At 33.9% G+C, this 25,287-nt stretch overlaps 1 protein-coding gene across 1 annotated transcript; it reads right to left on the bottom strand.

Moving 5' to 3' along the window:
• Positions 1–2,439: 2,439 nt before the first annotated feature.
• On the bottom strand, positions 2,440–24,819 carry LOC143250281 (caveolin-1-like). The gene is made up of 2 exons (XM_076500743.1): positions 24,560–24,819; positions 2,440–3,371 (listed from the first exon to the last, which is right to left on the bottom strand). Exons 1-2 carry the CDS (start codon positions 24,623–24,625, stop codon positions 3,150–3,152), a joined length of 288 nt encoding a protein of 95 aa, XP_076356858.1. The 5' UTR covers positions 24,626–24,819; the 3' UTR covers positions 2,440–3,149.
• Positions 24,820–25,287: the final 468 nt, after the last annotated feature.

Below are 25,287 nucleotides of genomic sequence, written 5' to 3'. Positions count from 1 at the left end.
AAAATACAGAACGTTACAATGTTCGATTGTTGATGAAAACGTCATCAGAGTCACGTGATTTGTAAAGTTTTCATAAAATTATTCATACCACTATTTTAGAGGAATTTCTTTTAAGTTCAGCTTATATTTATGGATAAAATGTTTCTCCAATATAGAATGGTATTACATGGAATTTCGGTGTTTTAACTTTGCACATTGGTCTAAATGTTTACTCAGTCCGATTTGTCGCAATTCTGGGTGATTTATCTGTTGTCTGTTCTTTAATTGGTCTCCGGTCTGCCCAATATAATCCAATCCACAACCTGCACATTTTATACAATATATTAGATTTTTTAATGTACAGTCCATCTCTGTATTGATATGCAAAGTTTCTCCTGAACTTCTGAATTTTAAGTCATTGCTTTCCTGAATGAGTTCACATGTTTTGCAACATGGGTGACCACATCGTTTAGCCCCGTGTTCCTTGTTTGACTGCTTAAATTCCAAATTTGTAAGAATTCTTCTCAAATTAGAGGCTTGTTTCTGGCTTTTCACCCAAGTTGCGTTAGCCAGATTTTGTAGACTTTATTTTGTGATCCGTGGAATATTATTTCCTTTGATGCTTGGATTATCTTCTAAATATCTGGATTATTTGGATTGTGTGTTTGTACAAATGTAATTTTTTGTCATCGTTTTCTCTTTGTTTGACTGTCCTCAGGATTTCCGCTTGTATATTTTTGACCCGATCTATTCCCGTCTCAATTAAAATTATTGGGTAGTTTCTTCGATGAAGGCGGACTGGCAATTCTTGCAATCTTTGTTCTTTTATTTTGGGGTCAGAGACTATGATACATATGCACCGAGCCATGTTGAAAGGAGTGTTAGTCTTTGTGTGTCTTGGATGACAAGATGTAAAGTTCAAATACTGAAATGTGTCCGTATCCCTGTGATAATATCTGTTTGCAATTTGTAACCTTCTTTTGTATATTTTAATGTGCAGGAAAGGTATTGCATGGTGACATACGTCAGTTCCCATTACCGTCTCTTTCATTTGGAGAAAGTAATCATTGTCAAATTGAAAGGTGTTGTGTTGCAGAATAAACACAATGCCATCTAATATAAACTTATGATCAAATCTACTTTTCAGGTCTTCTGTAATACCATTCTATAAGGTGGAAAAGACTGTGAGCAAACCAGAAAAACTATGGAGAAACATTTTATCCATAAATATAAGCCGGGATTAAATGAAATTCCTCTAAAATAGTGGTATGAATAATTTTATGAAAACTTTACAAATCACGTGACTCTGATGACGTTTTCATCAACAATCGAACATTGTAACGTTCTGTATTTTCCCGCCATTTTATAATGCAGTGTGATCAGTGAAGCATGAAACGCGTAACTGGAAATAAACGACTTTAATACCGTCATGTGAAGCTTTTAATTACTGTAAGTAAACGACTTTAATACCGTCATGTGAAGCTTTAATTACTGCAAGTAAACGACTTTAATACCGTCATGTGAAGCTTTAATCACTGCAAATAAACGACCTTAATATCGTCGTGTGAAACTTTAATTTATATGTATATAGGAATGTTAATATCTTTCAACATATAAGATGTCAATATTTATATACAGGTGTGTATAGATATTTACATCAATGCCTGTATACAAGTTTATATACAAATATTTTAATGTCTATATAAAGTTTTATATATAGAATGTCAATGTCTCTATATAACTTTATTTATAAAGAGTTGTGTACAACTTATCTTGGTCTGTAACAGGATAGACGGTTCGATACAACATATTTAGGTCTCAGCATTTAAAAGCAGGTTGTTCAGTAAACAAATAAGAAAGTAATGCGTTTTTCTCATAGCAAAGTCATCTGGCTATGATCTGTTGTGTCCCTGGTTTTAGCTTTGTAAATCCGTGGACTTACTGTTGTTCCAGCGAGGGAACAGTAAGTAAATAGTACATGTTAGCCTACGGAAACTTTTTCATTTAAAATAAATGTTCAGTGTAAAATCAAACGTATTTTCCCGAGGACAAACTACACACACAAAAAAAAAGAGAAAATATTAGAAGTGTCATGAAGAAAATTGGGACTGGTTTTAAAGGTGTGTCAGGTATATCAAACAGTGTAGTATCATTCATTTTAAAACCGTTATTTAAACTGTTATATAGATTTTACGAAACAAGTATAATTAGATCACAGAGCTTCCTTTACTTTGCTTCTTTAATTTGCGAATCACAATGTTGGACATGGCAAATTAAAACCACCATTCACAAGCGATTACTTAAATTACTTGGACATTTTATGGTTTTATTTATGTTGATTTACGTTTTATCGAGGCTAAAACACGAAACAAAATCGCAAAGAAGACGGTTTATTTTGTGTTTTACAATGAAGAACTAAGTTAAAGGCATAAATTTTAACACGTTCCTTACTTAAGGCTCGGCATGGCCAGGTGGCTAAGATACCCCAATCGTAATCTGAGGGTCGCAGGTTTAAATCCCTGTCACACAAAAAATGCTCGCTCTTTCAGTCGTGGGAGCATTATAATGTTACAGCCAATCCCACTATTCGTTGATAAAAGAGTAGCCCAAGAGTTGGGTGATGACGACTAGTTGCCTTTTAGTCTTACACTGCTAAATCAAGGATGGATAGCGCAGATAGCCCTCTTGTAGCTTTGCGCGAAATTCAAAGAAATAACTGCGTGTGTGTTTTTCTTATAGCAAAGCCACATAAAGCTATCTGCTGAACCCACCGAGGGGATTTAAACCCCTGATTTTAGCGTTATAAATCTGTAGACTTACCGCTGTACTAGAAGGGGACACCAAAGAAACAAACAGTCGTTACTTCAATATTTAACATTGTACGAATACTTCATATTTTTTCAACTGAGGAGTCAGAAAATACAACAATAAAAACTGTAAAAAAAATGTGTATTACGAAATATCCGCAGTTTTATATTCTAACATCCTTGGTAAGTGATACGAATAGTTATGTACAAAAAAAAGAGAAGAAGATAGTTAAACAACTTCGTCATCCGTTCCTGATCCTTTGATGATCCGTATTTTGTTGAAGAAGAGACCCATGTCTGAACAGCAAGGGCCCAAACAGGAATCGAGGCATGTACGAACGTACAGTCGAATTATGTGACAATTTATCCGAAATGACGTATTGCCGGTCCGAGACACCAGATATGCTGAAATGACAAAATGGCGAAACTACAACCGATTACCAGAGCAACAGGTATAGCAAAGAGGATGGTGAGAAGCTTATAACAGCAATTCTTTGTTCCTGTGAAGATACTATAGGCGCCCTTCCAAACACAGTCAACGGAATAAGTACCTTCAGGCTCGGCAATGACGTCATCAAACTCCACCTAGTGAATGAAATTTTAATATAAATTTTTCGTATAATTCCAACACACCAAATTTTACAAAAACATGATAATTCTTTTATAACTTTTTTTCTTCAAATCATAAATATGATAGCTAGATGCTGTCAATATTTCTAGTATAGTTCTCAATAACAGATAAACTGAACTGTGAATCGCAAAAGTCAAGAAATGAGTAAATGAAAACGGTAAAACATCCGTTACTGGTAGGATATCTCAGAAAAGTGATTTATTTAGCATTCTGCTGTGGAAAGGCGTAAAGTTTATCTTCCTGAGGTAAAGGTTGACCCTGTGCTCGACCTATGAACTTTGGACTTGGCAAACTGGGTTTGACTCCATGCAGTATCGCAAAATACTTCCCGCACTTTATGCTGTGGAAGTGTAATAACAGCTATACGCAGTTTAATAGTGTAAAAGATAACTGAAGAAATGGAACTGGTTGACTGCCTTATCTCTGGTCAGTAGTTCAAAATTAGGCACGCTAGCATATAGTCTTAGTAGCTTTACCATAAGTATAAGCTATGTTGAAAAGCCATCTGGCCCGGCATGGCCAAGCGTGTTAAGGCGTGCGACTCGTAATCTGAGGGTCGCGGGTTCATATCACGGTCGCGCCAAACATGCTCGCCTTTTCAGCCGTGGGGTGTATAATGTGACGGTCAATCCCACTATTCGTTGGTAAAAGAGTAGCCCAAGAGTTGGCAGTGGGTGGTGATGACTAGCTGCCTTCCTCTAGTCTTACACTGCTAAATGAGGGACGGCTAGCACAGATAGCCCTCGAGTAGCTTTGTGCGAAATTCCAAAACAAACAAACACAGCCATCTGTGTTGTGCATGTCTAAACTCCGGATTTTATGAGTTTGATTGTTTATTTTTTAAAGTTATCTCGTAAAGTTGAACGAGGACAAAACCTCAGTTTATTTATGTGTTGTTGTTTTTTTGTATTTTAGTTTTTTTGGGGGCACAATGCTAAACCTTGACTGTCTACTATCAAAGTCGCTAATCGAGGGTTGCTGTTCTCTTGTCCAATAGTTGAATCTTTTATAATGCACCCACAATCCCAAAGTGCAGAACGTATTTTGCCGGTAAATGGAACTCTTAATTTTGGATACAGGTCAAGGTACAGAAACTAGTAGGCCACGCCTGGCTCATAGAATATCAATAGCGTGTTTACTGGGGTTCTTTTTAAGATATGAACGTGTTGCAGTTGACTGTAAACTATTTGATCTTATCAGATGTGCAGTATGTAAGAAACTTTATAAAACGAATAATGGTAGATAAAGTATTTGATCCAAAGTGCTGAAGGTAATAAAACGATGAATGTATTAGAATACAATACGACCTTTTGTCCAACAGTGTTGCTAGTCAAATTATCATGTGAGTTTGCTTGTATCTAATTAAGCACAAAGCTACACAATGTATTCTCAATCAAGACGGCTAATATGGGTGTTAAAACTTAAGTTAAAATAAGGTAAAGAACAACATCTCGACCTTTTTAAGTCATCTTCAGGTTAACAAAGAGAGTTTGCAACTGACCGTTGCCAAGTACATGTCTTGTTATAACTTATAACAAAACACAACATTCTAGTAAACACCAAGTAAAAACCAGGTACAAAACTAAAGTTCTTACTGTGTAACAACTACACTGATAAACACCACACCAACATAATTTATAAAATACAATGCAACAACTGTCACGACTTCTATACTGGAGAAACAAGCAGAAAAATGAAAACCAGATTCAAAGAACAAAAAAAAAACGCTTTCACACGTTTTTGAACACTGCAAATCAAATAAACACAACATAACCATAGACAATATCCAGATATTAAGTATGGAAACAAATAAAAACAAACGCAAAATCAAAGAAGCCCTACTTATACAGCAACTCAAACCAAAACTAAATCAATATAAAGAAACACCTTTATACCGATACTAATTAATAACCTAGCATCTAACTGCAACGCCTCCTACAATCCCTTACCAGTTTGCACTCTCGCTTTTAAGACTGTATGTGCCCGGCAAAATTCAGTTGCAAAATCTCTTCTTTAACTACATGGTGATCTAAGAAGGTCGAAACGTTGTTCTGTAATTTATTTTTATTAAAGTTCTAATACCCATACCAACTGCCTTGAGAATACATTTGTACTTCAAGTGGGTTTCTCGTCATCACGAAAGTTACACAATGGGCTATCTGTGCTCTGCCCACCATGTAAAGGAATGAAGCTTATTGTACAACGGTCATGATGTATTTCTCTTTAAATTTTTTTTACACAAAGCTTCGAACGAAACACTCCACAACACCTGAGGAAGATTTTTCACCCGAAACGTTGTGTGCATTAGGGTAATATATTTTTTTTAAAACATCGTTCAACTACGATAGATTTCACTTATTTTAATGAAAGTATGTTTGTTTGTTTGGAATTAAGCGCAAAGTTACACAATGGGCTATCTGTGCTTTGCACACTACGAATATCGAAAATCGGTTTCTATCGTTGTAAGTGCGCAGATATGCCACTATGTGGGGGAGGGAGCTATTTCAGCGCAACGCAACAGCTTATTTTGTTTGTGCCCAAATAATTTTAAGTTGATTGTTGCAGGCATATATAGTCAGAATGTGTGAAACAAACGTTCATATCTGTCTTGTATCTGCTACAGATCATAAGACACCCATAGACTGAAGAACGATATTTATGGATATTAATATTTTGTTAGTATGTAAGTTAGTCCATCTACTTTATGGACTTTCTGAAAGTTAAAATACATTTTCCAACATTTAGTAATGTTTTAGATTTCATTATTTGTTGTTGTTTTTTTAAATAAAATCGAAGCTACAAGAAAACTGTCTAAAGTTGGGCGATATAAATATATATATATAAAACTGTCTAAAGTTAAGGATATAAATATATATATATAAACTGTCTAAAGTTGGGCGATATAAATATATATATATAAAACTGTCTAAAGTTGAGCGATATAAATATATATATATTATATTTTTAGCCAGAGACTGAACGCGCATTGTCGAAAACGTAAAACGTTTTTAGACGTCTTTCCGTACCTAAGTAATGGTATAAATTGGTGCGCAGACACTTATGGAGTTATTCTGTAATGTTTGATATCTAACTGTGTGCTCATTTCATCCGGGTACTCTACATTACCCTTGTATCAATACTAATAACACATCATTAAGGTACCCTATGTCGGTTTTATATCATACTTTTATCAGTATTAATAGCACACTATCAAAGTACTCTATGGCTGTATATTATCCTGTTATCAGTATTAATAACACACTTTCGAGGTACTCTAGGGCTTTATATTACTCTCTTATCAATATTAATAACACATTACTAAAGTACTCTATGGCTCTATATTACCCTTTTATCAATATTAGAGCACATTATCCGGGTACAATATTGTATAGCATTAAATCGTTTTCGATATTAATAACACACTAGTTTTATATTAACCATTTTCTTAATTTTATGGAGCTCTATGTTCCTATATTACCTTTACCAACAATGTATTTTAAGTAATTTTGTTAAACTTTTATTGTTTGGTATTTTCCACCTGAGCAGGAACTTAAGCAACGTATCAGCTAAGTGACCAGGTCAAAGTTTCCAATATTCAGCTATGGTCAGCCTTAAATTAGAAATACTGACCAGAAGTTGGATGCCAGTCAACATTACCCTACTCTTCACCGAATAGTATGTTTGACAACTGTGGTCACAACGTCACGTAATCTGCAGTGACATATCAAAGTTCACATGTTTTTATTTGTAAAGTGGCTCTATATTCATTAGGTTGGTATCACATAATTCAAATGATAGCACAAAATAACTGCCACAATCTATTTTCTGTCTTCTCCGTTTTTTACCAGCAAAATAGATGAGATAACTCTCACTGTTCGACATTTTCTGAAACACTTGCTGAATCATGAACAACTACTTTGCATTACTCATTATTAGAATTTATAAAGAAATCTTGTTGTTATATATTTCTCGATCATTAGTATTCTAGGAATTGTATCATTGTTGTTGCTTTTCCTCTAAGAAGTTTCTAAATTAAAACACTGAAAATATTATTGTATTGAACTTTGGTTATTATTGTATTGAACTTTGATTATTATTGTATTGAACTTTGGTTATTATTGTATTGAACTTTGATTATTATTGTATTGAACTTTGGTTATTATTGTATTGAACTTTGGTTATTATTGTATTGAACTTTGGTTATTATTGTATTGAACTTTGATTATTATTGTATTGAACTTTGGTTATTATTGTATTGAACTTTGGTTATTATTGTATTGAACTTTGATTATTATTGTATTGAACTTTGATTATTATTGTATTGAACTTTGGTTATTATTGTATTGAACTTTGTTATTATTGTATTGAACTTTGATTATTATTGTATTGAACTTTGGTTATTATTGTATTGAACTTTGCTATTATTGTATTGAACTTTGGTTATTATTGTATTGAACTTTGAGTAGTATTGTATTGAACTTTGGTTATTATTGTATTGAACTTTGATTATTATTGTATTGAACTTTGGTATTATTGTATTGAACTTTGATTATTATTGTATTGAACTTTGATTATTATTGTATTGAACTTTGGTTATTATTGTATTGAACTTTGGTTATTATTGTATGGAACTTTGGTTATTATTGTATTGAACTTTGGTATTGAACATATTGTATTGAACTTTGATTATTATTGTATTGAACTTGGTTATTATTGTATTGAACTTTGATTATTATTGTATTGAACTTTGATTATTATTGTATTGAACTTTGATTATTATTGTATTGAACTTTGGTTATTATTGTATTGAACTTTGGTTATTATTGTATTGAACTTGAGTATTATTGTATTGAACTTTGATTATTATTGTATTGAACTTTGGTTATTATTGTATTGAACTTTGATTATTATTGTATTAAACTTTGGTTATTATTGTATTGAACTTTGATTATTATTGTATTGAACTTTGGTTATTATTGTATTGAACTTTGATTATTATTGTATTGAACTTTGGTTATTATTGTATTGAACTTTGGCTATTATTGTATTGAACTTTGATTATTATTGTATTGAACTTTGATTATTATTGTATTGAACTTTGATTATTATTGTATTGAACTTTGGTTATTATTGTATTGAACTTTGGCTATTATTGTATTGAACTTTGATTATTATTGTATTGAACTTTGATTATTATTGTATTGAACTTTGGTTATTATTGTATTGAACTTTGGTTATTATTGTATTGAACTTTGATTATTATTGTATTGAACTTTGATTATTATTGTATTGAACTTTGGTTATTATTGTATTGAACTTTGATTATTATTGTATTGAACTTTGGTTATTATTGTATTGAACTTTATTATTATTGTATTGAACTTTGAGTAGTATTGTATTGAACTTTGGTTATTATTGTATTGAACTTTGATTATTGTTGTATTGAACTTTGGTTATTATTGTATTAAACTTTGCCTATAAAATGATTGGTTTCTGCTCACTTTCTTTTCATTCACATAGTTTTTATAGAGAGCTTTTAATTTAGGAATTATTTTTTGAATATATGGAGCTTTCCAAGAGCAGTTTGCTTCACATTACTGCAGTTAAAACTAAGGTAAATATTAAAGATTTTGTTGAAGGTTTATGCAGCGACCGCTTTTAACTGCGATGTCTACCAGAGTTTTCATCTTAATGCAAGTGTGGTTTCAAGGATCGGGGGTTAATCATTAATGATAAATAGTACCATGCATCTTAATGCAAGTGTGGTTTCAAGGATCGGGGGTTAATCACTAATGATAAATAGTACCATGCATCTTAATGCAAGTGTGGTTTCAAGGATCGGGGGTTAATCATTAATGATAAATAGTACCATGCATCTTAATGCAAGTGTGGTTTCAAGGATCGGGGGTTAATCATTAATGATAAATAGTACCATGCATCTTAATGCAAGTGTGGTTTCAAGGATCGGGGGTTAATCACTAATGATAAATAGTACCATGCATCTTAATGCAAGTGTGGTTTCAAGGATCGGGGGTTAATCACTAATGATAAATAGTACCATCATCTTAATGCAAGTGTGGTTTCAAGGATCGGGGGTTAATCACTAATGATAAATAGTACCATGAATTACAAAACTAGATGTGAAACATCACATAGGAAATTATTCAGTTCAAAGGTACAAAAAATATGCTATATATTAAACTTATTATAATATGTATCTACTTTTAATTCTGCATCGTGGTGGAAAACTGCCTCGCAGGCCCCCAGTTGGTCAACCGTTAATGTACAGGATTGTCTTATACTGTGTTCTATTAAGTCAAGTCCTTCCACACTACATGGCCAAGTAGTTAACATACTCGACTCGTAATCCGAGGATCGTGTGTTTGAATCCCTCTCACACCAAACATGCCCTCCCCGTTCAGTCGTGGGGGCATTATAATGTTACGGTCAATCCCACTATTCGTTGGTAAAAGAGTAGCCCAAGACTTAGCTAACTGTCTTTCCTCTAATCCTACAATGCTAAATTCGGGACGGCTAGCGCAGATAGGCCTCCTGTAACTTCGCGTGAAATACCAAACAAACCAAACCTTATACATCTGCCTACTTCGTCGAGGGTGTTTGGGTTGCTGTTATGATGGTTGTTGTAGCAACGGCCCTTAGCAGAATACAAACTATGGAAATTGTATGGCTCTAAATCGATCGTCTGTCTAATAGCTGTTCATGTTTTTTTAAATATATAATTAAGAAACGCAGTTCTTTGTCCATCTCTAAATTTTGATAACAAACTGCCCTCTATACAATATTCATAAATGTGTTAATAATGCCACAAGCAATAATAGTTTTGTAAAAGTCAATATGGGACCATAAAGGGTTAAATGTCCACTGTGTAGGTCAATGAGGTCCTAAATATTCAGTAGGTTAGACAAGTAGGATTTACTACAACTCTTTATAAGATAATTTTTCAAAACTGATGAACTAAATAAAAGAAATCAGCTCTAAAGTATAAAATACAAACAAGACTAAAGTATAAAATACAATCATGACTAAAGTATAAAATACAAACATGACTAAAGTATAAAATACAATCATGACTAAAGTATTACATACAGTGAAGACCAAAGTATAAAATACAAACAAGACTAAAGTATAAAATACAATCATGACTAAAGTATAAAATACAAACATGACTAAAGTATAAAATACAAACATGACTAAAGTATAAAACACAATCATGACTAAAGTATAAAATACAATCATGAGTAAAGTATTACATACAGTGAAGACCAAAGTATAAAATACAAACAAGACTAAAGTATAAAATACAATCATGACTAAAGTATTAGATACAGTGAAGACCAAAGTATAAAATACAAACAAGACTAAAGTATAAAATACAATCATGACTAAAGTATAAAATACAAACATGACTAAAGTATAAAATACAAACATGACTAAAGTATAAAATACAATCATGACTAAAGTATAAAATACAAACATGACTAAAGTATAAAATACAATCATGACTAAAGTATTACATACAGTGAAGACCAAAGTATAAAATACAAACAAGACTAAAGTATAAAATACAATCATGACTAAAGTATTACATACAGTGAAGACCAAAGTATAAAATACAAACAAGACTAAAGCATAAAATACAATCATGAGTAAAGTATAAAATACAATCATGACTAAAGTATAAAATACAATCATGACTAAAGTATTACATACAGTGAAGACCAAAGTATAAAATACAAACAAGACTAAAGTATAAAATACAATCATGACTAAAGTATAAAATACAATCATGACTAAAGTATTACATACAGTGAAGACCAAAGTATAAAATACAAACAAGACTAAAGTATAAAATACAATCATGACTAAAGTATAAAATACAAACATGACTAAAGTATAAAATACAAACAAGACTAAAGTATAAAATACAATCATGACTAAAGTATAAAATACAATCATGAGTAAAGTATTACATACAGTGAAGACCAAAGTATAAAATACAAACAAGACTAAAGTATAAAATACAATCATGACTAAAGTATAAAATACAAAGATGACTAAAGTATAAAATACAATCATGACTAAAGTATTACATACAGTGAAGACCAAAGTATTACATACAGTGAAGACCAAAGTATAAAATACAAACAAGACTAAAGTATAAAATACAATCATGACTAAAGTATAAAATACAAACATGACTAAAGTATAAAATACAAACATGACTAAAGTATAAAATACAATCATGACTAAAGGATTACATACAGTGAAGACCAAAGTATAAAATTCAAACAAGACTAAAGTATAAAATACAATCATGACTAAAGTATTACATACAGTGAAGACCAAAGTATAAAATACAAACAAGACTAAAGTATAAAATACAATCATGACTAAAGTATAAAATACAATCATGACTAAAGTATTACATACAGTGAAGACCAAAGTATAAAATACAAACAAGACTAAAGTATAAAATACAATCATGACTAAAGTATAAAATACAAACATGACTAAAGTATAAAATACAAACAAGACTAAAGTATAAAATACAATCATGACTAAAGTATAAAATACAAACATGACTAAAGTATAAAATACAAACATGACTAAAGTATAAAATTCAATCATGACTAAAGTATTACATACAGTGAAGACCAAAGTATAAAATTCAAACAAGACTAAAGTATAAAATACAATCATGACTAAAGTATTACATACAGTGAAGACCAAAGTATAAAATACAAACAAGACTAAAGTATAAAATACAATCATGAGTACAGTATAAAATACAATCATGACTAAAGTATAAAATACAATCATGACTAAAGTATTACATACAGTGAAGACCAAAGTATTACATACAGTGAAGACCAAAGTATTACATACAGTGAAGACCAAAGTATAAAATACAAACAAGACTAAAGTATAAAATACAATCATGACTAAAGTATAAAATACAAACATGACTAAAGTATAAAATACAAACATGACTAAAGTATAAAACACAATCATGACTAAAGTATAAAATACAATCATGAGTAAAGTATTACATACAGTGAAGACCAAAGTATAAAATACAAACAAGACTAAAGTATAAAATACAATCATGACTAAAGTATTAGATACAGTGAAGACCAAAGTATAAAATACAAACAAGACTAAAGTATAAAATACAATCATGACTAAAGTATAAAATACAAACATGACTAAAGTATAAAATACAAACATGACTAAAGTAAAAATACAATCATGACTAAAGTATTACATACAGTGAAGACCAAAGTATAAAATTCAAACAAGACTAAAGTATAAAATACAATCATGACTAAAGTATTACATAACAGTGAAGACCAAAGTATAAAATACAAACAAGACTAAAGTATAAAATACAATCATGAGTACAGTATAAAATACAATCATGAGTACAGTATAAAATACAATCATGACTAAAGTATTACATACAGTGAAGACCAAAGTATAAAATACAAACAAGACTAAAGTATAAAATACAATCATGACTAAAGTATAAAATACAATCATGACTAAAGTATTACATACAGTGAAGACCAAAGTATAAAATACAAACAAGACTAAAGTATAAAATACAATCATGACTAAAGTATAAAATACAAACATGACTAAAGTATAAAATACAAACAAGACTAAAGTATAAAATACAATCATGACTAAAGTATTACATACAGTGAAGACCAAAGTATAAAATACAAACAAGACTAAAGTATAAAATACAATCATGACTAAAGTATAAAATACAAACATGACTAAAGTATAAAATACAAACAAGACTAAAGTATAAAATACAATCATGACTAAAGTATAAAATACAATCATGACTAAAGTATTACATACAGTGAAGACCAAAGTATAAAATACAAACAAGACTAAAGTATAAAATACAATCATGACTAAAGTATAAAATACAATCATGACTAAAGTATTACATACAGTGAAGACCAAAGTATAAAATACAAACAAGACTAAAGTATAAAATACAATCATGACTAAAGTATAAAATACAAACATGACTAAAGTGTAAAATACAAACAAGACTAAAGTATAAAATACAATCATGACTAAAGTATAAAATACAATCATGACTAAAGTATTACATACAGTGAAGACCAAAGTATAAAATACAATCATGACTAAAGTATTAGATACAGTGAAGACCAAGGTATAAAAGACAAACAAGACTAAAGTATAAAATACAATCATGACTAAAGCATTACATACAGTGAAGACCAAAGTATAAAATACAAACAAGTCTAAAATATTAAATGCAATGGTCAAGTCTAATTAGTTTTCACTGCTTCCTTTCGTTCTCACCTCTAGAAGAAAACAATTCGTACCAATAGTTAACCATGTGTTTTATGAGCAATGTAAATTTTTCTTTAAGCTATTTTTATCTCAGAAATTACATTTGCAGCTGTGACATGTGTTTTAGAAATTCTTATTTGAACAAATGTCACAACTTTCGTTTACAGAGTTGTTTTGGTTTTTTTTTCTACAATATGGTAAACGCTAATTAGCGATTAAACTAGTAATCATTAGCTGTTTCTAGTTTAGGTACAGGCACACAGACAAATGGATGTACATGTGACATTGTTCTAAGGCTTCAATATAGCGTCAACAAGCATCAACTTTCAAGTACAATTACAACTTCACTTATTATTACTAAGAGATTTGTTATTAGAACGTTTGACTGAATTCGAAATTACTGACAGTTGTAAAGTTAGTTGACTTTTTCCTATGGTTAAAGGGTCTTGATTAATTATACATTAAACGAGATTGACGTGCGTCAGTTACAAATAAAAGAAGTTGATTTATCAGAGTTGAGTGAATGTCCAAGAGGTAGATTTACGTCCTAGTTTAGTGTAGTTGTGTACTTTGCAATGATGGTTTATCACTCTTTGCATGTAAGTGCTGACATGTTTCGTCCTTTATTTGTATGAAAGTCTTTGTAATGACCTGTTCTATATGGACACCACAAAATAAATGACATGTAAATACATTCTAGTATTTAAAGTTTACTGTGAAGGTGACTGACTGTGTACCTTAATGTCTTGTGATGCCACCCCCTCAAAAATTTTAGAAAGATGAAAAACACCATGCGAAACTAATTATTATTTTTGTGCGAGTTGTCCTGTTATTGATTTACTTGGCAACCATCTTAGTGGAGAAAATATTGGTATTTTCAATCTGTAAAGCATTTTCTGAGCGAATGAGCTAAACGACGTTAGAGCCCTTGATTTTAACGAAGGTGGAGACTCCTAGCGAGAAGATATAAGCGTATCTAATTTTGAACTACTAACCATAGGAAAACCAGCCACACCAGAAGTATCCGTCGTTACTACGTGCCGTTGTTCAATTGCAAACTGAATAACGAGATTAACTGTCACTCTTATGACGCACAGCTTAAAATGTTTTGTTTGTTTGTTTGTTTGTTTTTGAATTTCGCACAAAGCTACTCGAGTGCTATCTGTGCTAGCCGTCCCTAATTTAATAGTGTAAGACTAGAGGGAAGGCAACTAGTCATCACCACCCACCGCCAACTCTTGGGTTACTCTTTTACTAACGAATAGTGGGATTGATCGTCGCATTATAACGCCCCCACGGCTGAAAGGGCAACTATGTTTGGCGCGACGGAGATACGACCCGCGACCCTCAGATTACGAGTCGCACGCCTTAACCCACCTGGCCATGCCGGGCCCCACTTAAAATGTGAAGTGTGTTTAGAATTGTCTTCGATAAACCTTGGTACTTCAATTAGGCAGCCCGACAAGCTAACCCCTTGGATGCATCTGGTCTGATGTGGGGAAAAGGCTAAATTATAAATGTTTTTATAATAAGAGATCCACAATGTTCATTTTTACAATTGTCTTATATGGTTGCACGAAAATCAGTGTTTCTTCCGTAGTAATTCTCTATTTGAGCAAGCAAAAACTATCAACAAAATCTCCTTAATTCTGAAGTATATAATAAACAATAAAATATGTTTTTAAATATTCTTGAACAAAATCAGACAAGTTTAAAATATTTCAAATAACTTATCAATAACTTATGAGCGAACAACCGAAGAAATAAAATATTATCTTTACTGATTAATGTAATAGTTTTTAAGTGCATTTAAATAATTTGACTTTAATTATCAAAGTCAGAGCCGGTATTAATACGCTCGTTGCCACCTCTATAGGTAGTTCAAGCTATATAATAATTCCATACATTACGTCATTAATTAAAGTACGTTGGTTTCTGTTAATTACCATGTCATTGCTGTTCTTTCATTTTCAAACTTTGAGGTTGAGAGTTTAGATTAGTAATTCAGTCGTTATTCGGTCTCTGTGTGTTGTGAGGCGTTACGAGTTAGTGGGGGGCGTTATAATGTGACGGTTTATCCCGCTATTCGATGGTAAAAGAGTAGCCCAAGAGTTGGCGGTGGGTGGTGATGACTAGCTGTCTTCCCTCTGGTCTTACTCTACTAACTTAGGGACGGCTAACGGCTTTGTGCAAAAATTGAAAACAAACAAACAAATGTACAAAGCTTAATTTTTTTTATATTCATTATTAGACAATAAACAGAAGTTTTACCCGTAAAGTGAACTAATTAATTATAATCTAAATAAAAGAGTAAGCTTAGAAGTTCGTGCAAAGCTAATTGAGGTTTATCTGTGCTAGCCATCCCTGATTTATCAGCGACAGACCAACGAATGGTGGGATTGACCGTTAACTATAGTTTAATACGTTAACTACCCCACAAACACCCTTAAACTAAATGGTGTTGTGATAGTTATCTGAATGTTCATGTGGTATCACACACAACAGAAAGATAATGTTTCAATAAAGGTAAAAATATAATAAATAGGCCTGTTTAATTTAAAGCTACATTTGAATTGATACAACATATATATATAAACGGTTGTTTAACTAGTTTGTTATGACAGGAAAACACCCAGGAAATAGATATTTCGTTCATTTCTTTCTCCTACTGTAATTAATATAAAAAATAACAGTTATTAAAAGATAAGAGTATAAAGCTTATTGTATTTTCAAATAGTGCACGATTTATTTGTCCCCTCAGGGGATTTCCGGGAAAAAGTGTGTAGAACAGAGTTCAATCCCCACTATGCCAGCCGAAACAGTGAGTATGACATAACAGGATATTTTTTCGCGAAGTTAACACTAACAACCAAAATAAATTTTAGCAGCAACTAAGCTTCTCTCGCTCCAGTTACTCACAGATCTCGATCAATTAATTAGGGTATCACGTGTACTTTCGTTCGCAAAATCACTCGTGTAACATAATGTGCGCGACGTGTAGAAAACGACAGTGATATTCCTTAACAACAACATTTTGGTTAATGGTTGAAGGACTTTCGTAATGGTTTTCGTGACAAACGCTGTTCTTCTTCTTTTTTTTTTTTTGGAGTCTCTTGACAAAATATAGTTGACGCCATTTTCTTTGTTATGTTGCAATAGCGACATAGAACGTCATTTGTTTAATAATAGAAAAGCTTTGCGTCACGAACATATCGGAATAGCGTAACTTGAATTTTAAACTAGGAGTATTTGGTGTGTTGAAATTCCAAAACATACATTTACTGCATGCAATGTTTAGCGCTATTTTTGCACCAAATCAATGTTTATTCAAATAACTTGGTTTTAAAATATTTTCTGGTAATAATTGAATGTTTCGAGTAGTGTAAACACGTGAACTTCCCAATAAAACATATATCACTGAAATGCTCACAACGCAGATATCCCATTGTGAATATTTACACTTTATAACAGAGGAGGATTCTATTGTCGCACTGAATAGACGAAGTTTTGAATTGTTTTTGTCGTGACTACCACTATACATTTAGTCAAATCTCAGTTTCTTTACATGAAGGTTACTTAACGTTATATTTGTTTGTTTGTTTTTTGAATTTCGCACAAAGCTACTCGAGGACTATCTATGCTAGCCGTCCCTAATTTAGCAGTGTAAGACTACAAGGAAGGCAGCTAGTCATCACCACCCACCGCCAACTCTTCGGCTACTCTTTTACCAACGAATAGTGGGATTGACCGTCACATTATTACCCCCCCCCCCCACGGCTGAAAGGGCCGGCATGTTTGGCGCGACCGTGATGCGAACCCGCGACCCTCAGATTACGAGTCGCACGCCTTAACACTTAACGTTATATCTCCAGCTATTTATAGCAAGAGGCTTATGCAAGTACGAGACCTTAAAATATTGGGATTGAAACTTTTGTTGTAGTTTTCCTCCGTAACACCTACTTAGATGAAGAAGTTTCGTGACAAAATGAATTTAGAAGAACTTTAAAGTTTCCTTAACGCACAAACATACTTCGAAGACGATATTTATCGTTAGTACAAGCATGGTGGCATTGTCTTTTTACTGAGCCAATATTTTATGACTTTATAACTCATTCTGTTGGACGACATGGCCAGGTGGGTTAAGGCGTTCGACTCCTAATCTGAGGGTCGCGGGTTCGAATGCCCCCGTCTCATCAAACATGCTCGCCTTTTCAGCTGGGGGTGTTAAACATGACATTCAATCCCACTATTCGTTGGTAAAAGAGTAGCCCAAGAGTTGGCGGTGGGTGGTGATGACTGGCTGCCTTTTCTCTAGTTTTACACTGCTAACTTAAGGACAGCTAGCTCATATAGACCTTGAGTAACTTTGCGCGAAATTCAAAACAAACAGATAAACATTCTGTTGGACTTATGACAGTTTTGGTAAAGAATTAATTTTATCCTAAAAATAAGTAATTTGGACGTTTCAGCACGAATTCTTGAGCAGCTAAACCTTTCAATACTTAATAACTTTTATTACGTATATATGAGTCTAAAACACCAATAGCCGCACAGTATTTATCTGATTACCCAAGGTAGAGTAGTCAAATAGAATTTTTGTGGCTTCCCTTTTATTAAAAATTACAACTAATTGTTAATAACTGTAATTTTATAAAATATTTTATTAATTGTTGTGGTATGTAAGCTTACCATATATTTTATGTTTCCTTCGTTAATATATGTATATGCTTCATAATTTCTTTACTTACTGAACACTTGTTCTTAACATAGAAAGTTGGCCAAGAAAGCTACTAAGTTTCCCTCTTGCAAGTTACTCACAGATCTAGATCAGTTAATTAGGGCATCACGTGTGCTTTCTTTCGCGAGAAAAAGAAAAGAATTGGTGTAACATAACGTACGCAATGCATAGAATACAACAGTAATATTTTCTACTAATACATTAGGTGATGCCCAGGGACACACACACTTATCTAGTAGTGACAGCAATGGTCAGTCACATGGGGGGGAATATTTGTCGCGAGACGGCTGACATCATTGTTCTTCCCATATAATACCATATTTTTATCACTCTGGAAAATAGTGTTTATAGTGAGCCAATTTCCAAAAACACTGCCTCAAGAAATGAAACTTTATAGTAAACGTTTCACAAATCACCTGTCTTTAAAATTTTGATTGCGTTTGCGAGTATTTGAGATAAAGGTAATTTAACTCTATGCCACATTGTGTTCCATCTAACGGATTGAGATTCAGTCGAGTTAATACAGGTCTTACTCCATAAACCATTCATGACGAACCTCCAGTTATTCAGGCTTCAAAACAACTACCTAAAAGTAAATTAGCGAGCCTGAGAATACTACACTATATCTTAACCTCAGAACTCTCAGTTCCCCGTTAGTAACAGCGGTATGTCTCCGGATTTATAACGCTAAAATCAGGGAATTCGATTCCCCTCGGTGGACTCATCAGATAGGCCGATGTGGCTTTGCTATAAGAAAACACACACACACACACAGAACTCTCATAATCTAAATAATAATTATTGCATATTTTCTCTTAACACTTTCATTACAATTGTAGTTTGTATTTTTGTGTTAACATGGAGAAAGGTTTTCCCTTCAAACTTCACAGAGTTAACGAGACATAGGTTTCAGATAAGTAATCAAATATTAAAACGTCGTGGTTTTATTTCTATTATGTATTTAAAAGAGATAAACCTGACACATAGAGAGTTGTTTGTGTATAAACATTCTTGTGAAAGAGTTAATTTAATAACTCTATCTTATACAGAAGCTGAGAACGTTTATTGGAACCTCACCACAACACTACAGTGCGTGTCGCCACGGTTATTCATCGTCTACCTGACGACCGCACATTTTGAAAATAGCCCTGCAGTGTAGTTCCCATTGTAAGAGACTCTATCGTAAGGCTGCCTTGTACAATGCATAATACACCTCCTTGTAAGCCTCCTATAATCTGTATAGTGTACAAAGGTGATGGTTTTCCAGCACCAGTTTCACAGTACAATCTTAAAGAAATCCACAGACTTACTCGTAATTTCTCATACTGACTGAATAACTACTTTATTATCTAGTTGCTAGAGGTATGAAACTGTTCAGGTTGGAAGGGAGCTATTACTGGACACCTTATCTTGGTACACCTACACCCTGTTGGTTTTATTTCTAAACGGAAATTCTTTTTATTATGTCTATTATGCCAAGACTTTCTATCTGCTGTGGTTATCACGTGACTTGATTTAAATAGTTTTAACATAAGGCATTCACCCCTCTGCACTCTTAGTAACTCTCTCTCAAACAAGTAACCCTCGCTTCTAGTTTTACTCAGTAACCCTCTTTTAAACAGATAACTTTCACTCATAGAATTACTCGATAACTGTCTTTTAAGGTTGACAACTCTCTCTTAGTGTGCTAGTCGGTTACGTAACTCACAATAAGTGGTTTGAGTGCTCGAATCTCCGTCTCACATTTTCAGCCGAGAAGATTTTATAATGTTATATTAGTAAAAGAGTAGCCCAAGAGTTGACAGTGGATAGTGATGACTAGCTGCCTTCTCTCTAGTATTTCATTACTAAATTAGGAACGGCTAGCGCAGATAGCCCTCGTGTAGTTTTGCGCGAAATTTATTAAAAATAAACCAAACTATTTTAGAGACTTCCTCTTAATTTAAACGTCACGAATTCCCGTTTTTGAATAATTCTTACATAATTTTTTATTTGAATTTGTCTTCTCAGTTGTTCAGTGGTAGAAACCGGGTTTTGAAATCCGTGATGGGCAGAGCACAGATTTCCCTTCGTGTTGTTTTGGGTTTAACAACAAATTATCGTTTGAATATTTGTTTTTGAGAAACGTTTCCCCCTGTAAAACAGCACATAATTATAAAACAAATGTAACTACAAACACAGAATATTAGGAGTAATACAAGGGGAAAAATATTATAATTAAATATATTATATTTTACTAAGATATACATAAAACGTGTTATATATTCATTCTAATATTATTCTAATAAAACAGTAATTAACTAGAGAGTCCAACCCTGCTAAAGGGAAGCACGTATTGGGAACGGTCACGACACGTCGCGGGATTTGGGTCTCGTACACAAGAAAAATTCAAATTACATGTTCAATAATTAATATGCAGAGATCTTATATAAACTACCGTTAGAAACATAAATTTATGATAAACCTTTATTTGGAAATTTAATCACACTCTGTAAGAACGACTTGCATATGCTAATACATGTTCTAAAGTTGTAGTTGCTATGAATAATTCTGAAAAAAAACACGCTACAGTGAGTATATTAAATCTAAGGCTCAGCATGCAAAGGTGGGTGAAGGCGTTCGACTCGTAATTTGAGGGTCGCGGGTTCGAATGCCCATTGCACCGAACATGCCTGCCCTTTCAACCGTGGGTGCGTTATAATGTGACGGTCAATCCTACTATTCGTTGATAAAAGAGTAGCCCAAGAGCTGGCGGTGGGTGGTGACGACTAGCTGCCTTCCCTCTAGTCTTACACTGCTAAATTAGGGACGGGTAACGCGAAATTCTAAAACATGCTTCTTGGTAGGTCTGTAATGTGAGTAAAACAAAACATGAAATAGCTAACAGTTGTCTCAGCTCTACTCGTCAGTCTGTTCCTTCTAAGGTAACCGTGGAGTTCTGGATTTAAGAACATGCCAGTAGAAAAGCGTCATGGTTATGATTATGCTGTCTCTCTCTTATGGATATTTGTGTTTATAAACCAAAGAGGGTCAGGTTTCGTCAACCTCTTCCTCCTTTCTTTGTATTTGTTTTAGGAACTGTCAAGTGTATTTATATGTTTTACACGAGGGCCACAGTAATCCACACTTACTCAGGCCTCTATCAGAACAATGTTCATGCACTATCTACATATACTCTTGGTGAAAATATATCATTTCTCCTTTTCGTTCCATAATTATTTGCTCTATCATTAGATAGGTATCAACTATAAAACATTCACGTAAATCCCTTTCAATGTTTATTAGTTGATCCCTAAACTAATGTGTAGTCTAGTTTATAGGTGGCCTTCTTGTTTTCTTTGGAAATATATATTTACTGTCACAATTATGGACAACCTTTGTTTGTTCGTTTTCAATATCGCGCAAAGCTACGCGAGGGCTATCTGCGCTAGCTCTCCCTAATTTAGCAGTGTAAGACTAGAGCAGCTAGTCATCACCATCCACCTTCAACTCTTGGACTTCTCTTTTACTACCGAATAGTGGAATTGACTATAACATTATAATCCTCGACGACTGAAAGGGCAAACATTTTTGGAGTGACAGTAATTCAAACCCACAACTCTCAGATTACGAGTCGAACGCCCTAACCACATAGTCATGTTGCGCTAATATGGATAACCTAACCACAACATCAGAAGATTTACTTTAAGTGAAAGTTGTTATAATAACTCTGTTGCAACACTTATATTAAGTGACTCGTCCTATCGTGACATCGTGGCATAATTTTCATTACGTATTTTATGGTACGTTGATATAGTGATAACATCATACATAGCGAGCATTCTCTGTTGCGTTTTAAACACCGCAGAGTTTCCTTTCCAGTTTATTGTTAATAATTGTAATTTTTTGAATACTTTAACAATTTTTGTGGTATGCAAGCTTACCATATGTTTTATGGTTCTTTAGTTAATATGTGTATGTGTTTCAAAATTTCATTATCTATTAAGCACTTGTTTTTAGTATAGAAAATCGACCAAGGAATCCACTAAGCTTCTCTTGTCCCAGATATTGATAGATCTGGATCAATCAATTAAGGAATCACACGTACTTTCTCTCGCAAGTTGCTATGTAGTACGATGTATAAACAGAACTGTTCTTTCTGCAAGGGCTCGGCATGGCCAGGCGGTTAAGGCACTCGACTTGTTATCTGAGGGTCGCTGGTTCGGATCCCTATCACCAAACAGGCACGCCCTTTTAACCGTGGGGGCGTTATAATGTGACGGTCAATTCTACTATTTGTTAGTAAAAGGGTAGCCCAAAAGTTGACGGTAAGTAGTGATGACTAGCTGCCTTCCCTCTAGTCTTGGCCCGGCATGGCCTAGCGCGTAAGGCGTGCGACTCGTAATCCGAGGGTCGCGGGTTCGCGCCCGCGTCGCGCTAAACATGCTCGCCCTCCCAGCCGTGGGGGTGTATAATGTGACGGTCAATCCCACTATTCGTTGGTAAAGAGTAGCCCAAGAGTTGGCGGTGGGTGGTGATGACTAGCTGCCTTCCCTCTAGTCTTACACTGCTAAATTAGGGACGGCTAGCAGAGATAGCCCTCGGAGTAGCTTTGTGCGAAATTTTTAAACAAACAAACAAACCCTCTAGTCTTACACTACTAAATTAGATACGGCTAACGCAGATAGCCCTCGTGTAGCTTTGCGCGAAATTCAAAACAAACAAACTTTTATTTTCTGAGATTACGTTAATTACTAGTCAGAGAAAAGTTTCATATGGGTAAATGGAATACTTGTTGCTCTTAGATATAATTAGCTTTTCAGATTTAAGAGGGAGGTGGGTCTTTATTGGAAAGTCCGGGAATAGCAGCCTCCTTGAAGATCTTTTTTTTTTTAAAGTTAAAATGTAAATAAATAAATAAATAAATCTATTTTTAGAGCATTTGCTCTGGTTATTTCCTAGTAAACAATTATTGTGTTTATGGGATAACTACTAAGGTTATCCGTTACTGTCCCTAATTTCGAAGTATTGACGAAAGAGGATGTATAAATGTATTCTCAAGACGACTGGTATGGGTATTAATGAGAATACATTTTTACTTCAAGTGGGTTTCTCGTCAACACGAAACGGGATGCAGCCAGTCAGCAGTACCCTGTCACTTATGCTAAGGAATAGTCTGTTACTCTTATAACGCACCAACCGCGTAAACTGCTGAGAGAATTTTGCGGCATCTTAATAATAAAAATCAGACTCACTGGCTGCGAAATTCGGAGGTATATCACAGGGCCACCCGACCTCCTCAAAAAACCAAAATCAAGTATTCGGCAGTAGTGACCTAAATATCAACACAGAACACCTGGCAAATAATGCACACACCTAAACCTAACATTTCTCAAAGTGGGAACCGTGAAGCATTTTCCGGGGGGCCGCCAAACAAAGATGCTGAATTAATATTAATTCTAAGTAAACAATTACTTAGTTAGTTATCACCACTCGATTCCATCAAGGAACATAGGGCCGCAATCGCTTGCGGATTCTTCAACAGGTATTTAAGCGAGTAGGTTGTTAGCCCACTGCACCGAGCCGTCCCTAATTTAGTAGTGTAAGACTAGAGAGAAGGCAGCTAGTCATCACCACCCACCGCCAACTCTTGGGCTACTTTTTTACCAACGAATAGTGGAATTGACCGTAACATTATAACGCCCCCACGGCTGGGAGGGCGAGCATGTTTGGCGCGACGCGGGCGCGAACCCGCAACCCTCGGATTACGAGTCGCACGCCTTACGCGCTTGGTCATGCCGGGCCATCTAAGTAAACAATAAGCTGATAAAATTAAATTGCATTAATTAAATGCTACAGTATGTTGAAACGACATATTATTGTTTTAAGTACGGCACTGTTTTCCAGTCACGATGCCAAAGTAGTTGTTGAGGGCGTTTTGAGGCATTTATGTACTGCACGTGACTGTGAATCTGATTCGTCAACTCTGCCACAGGGTCAGTCCGCGTCCTGCACAGCAGAACTAGAGAAATAACATTTGCTAAGACTGAGTCCTTGATCACTTACCTGCAAGTATTCATTGAGAGTGTTTGGATCCCTGTTGTCCAGGTCAATGCCATCGTTAATAGACATGTCTGTGACCCTCACTGCGCGGACGTTGCCGGACAGAGTGGTCACTGGCTGATCTCGGGAAAAAATTTTGAGTTTTAGGTGTTATACCAGCCAGAAGAAAATAAAAGCGGAATATTTCGTTAGCAAGGCCAACTGGTCTCGTAGAATGTTCCCTCACACGTGTTTATGTTACCGAGTTTGAATCTGCAATAATAGACTGCGTATGCTTTGAAACGCGCAGAAAGGTTACTATGACAACAAAAATCACATACAATCTTTATCGAACAACAAGGCGTGACACGTTGAGCATGTGTTGATCACTTCCACTGATTTCTTGAAAAAATGTCATCCAAAGATGCGTGTTTCGAAAAACTTTAAAATGTATATATGTCCGTGTTAGAAATAATTCAGAAAATATTCATTGATGACATAAGTCTGTAAAGCTTGTTGAATAACACGACTAAATCACAAGTCGTGTCTTATCGAAAGGGGGTCAGATAAAATGACGTCATATATTCAAGTGTCAACTAAATTACATTATAAAACTTTCCATTAACAACAAATTATGAAACAGTTATTGAACATTTTTACTGGTCGATTGTTTTTTGCAATCAATAAGTTTAATATCGATAATTTTACGTCACTAATCCTGATAGAATTAGTAAAAAAATATGATGCCATTG

Source organism: Tachypleus tridentatus, chromosome 5 (assembly GCF_004210375.1).
Source record: "Tachypleus tridentatus isolate NWPU-2018 chromosome 5, ASM421037v1, whole genome shotgun sequence".
Lineage (NCBI taxonomy): Eukaryota > Metazoa > Arthropoda > Merostomata > Xiphosura > Limulidae > Tachypleus > Tachypleus tridentatus.
This window is presented reverse-complemented; position numbering and strand designations above follow the sequence as displayed.

Coding starts and splice junctions, on each gene's coding strand:
- LOC143250281 (XM_076500743.1), bottom strand. CDS start 24,625: ATGTCTATTAACGATGGCATTGACCTGGACAACAGGGATCCAAACACT. Junction 3,372..24,559: donor CTCTCAATGAATACTTGCAG/GTAAGTGATCAA, acceptor TTCATTCACTAG/GTGGAGTTTGATGACGTCAT.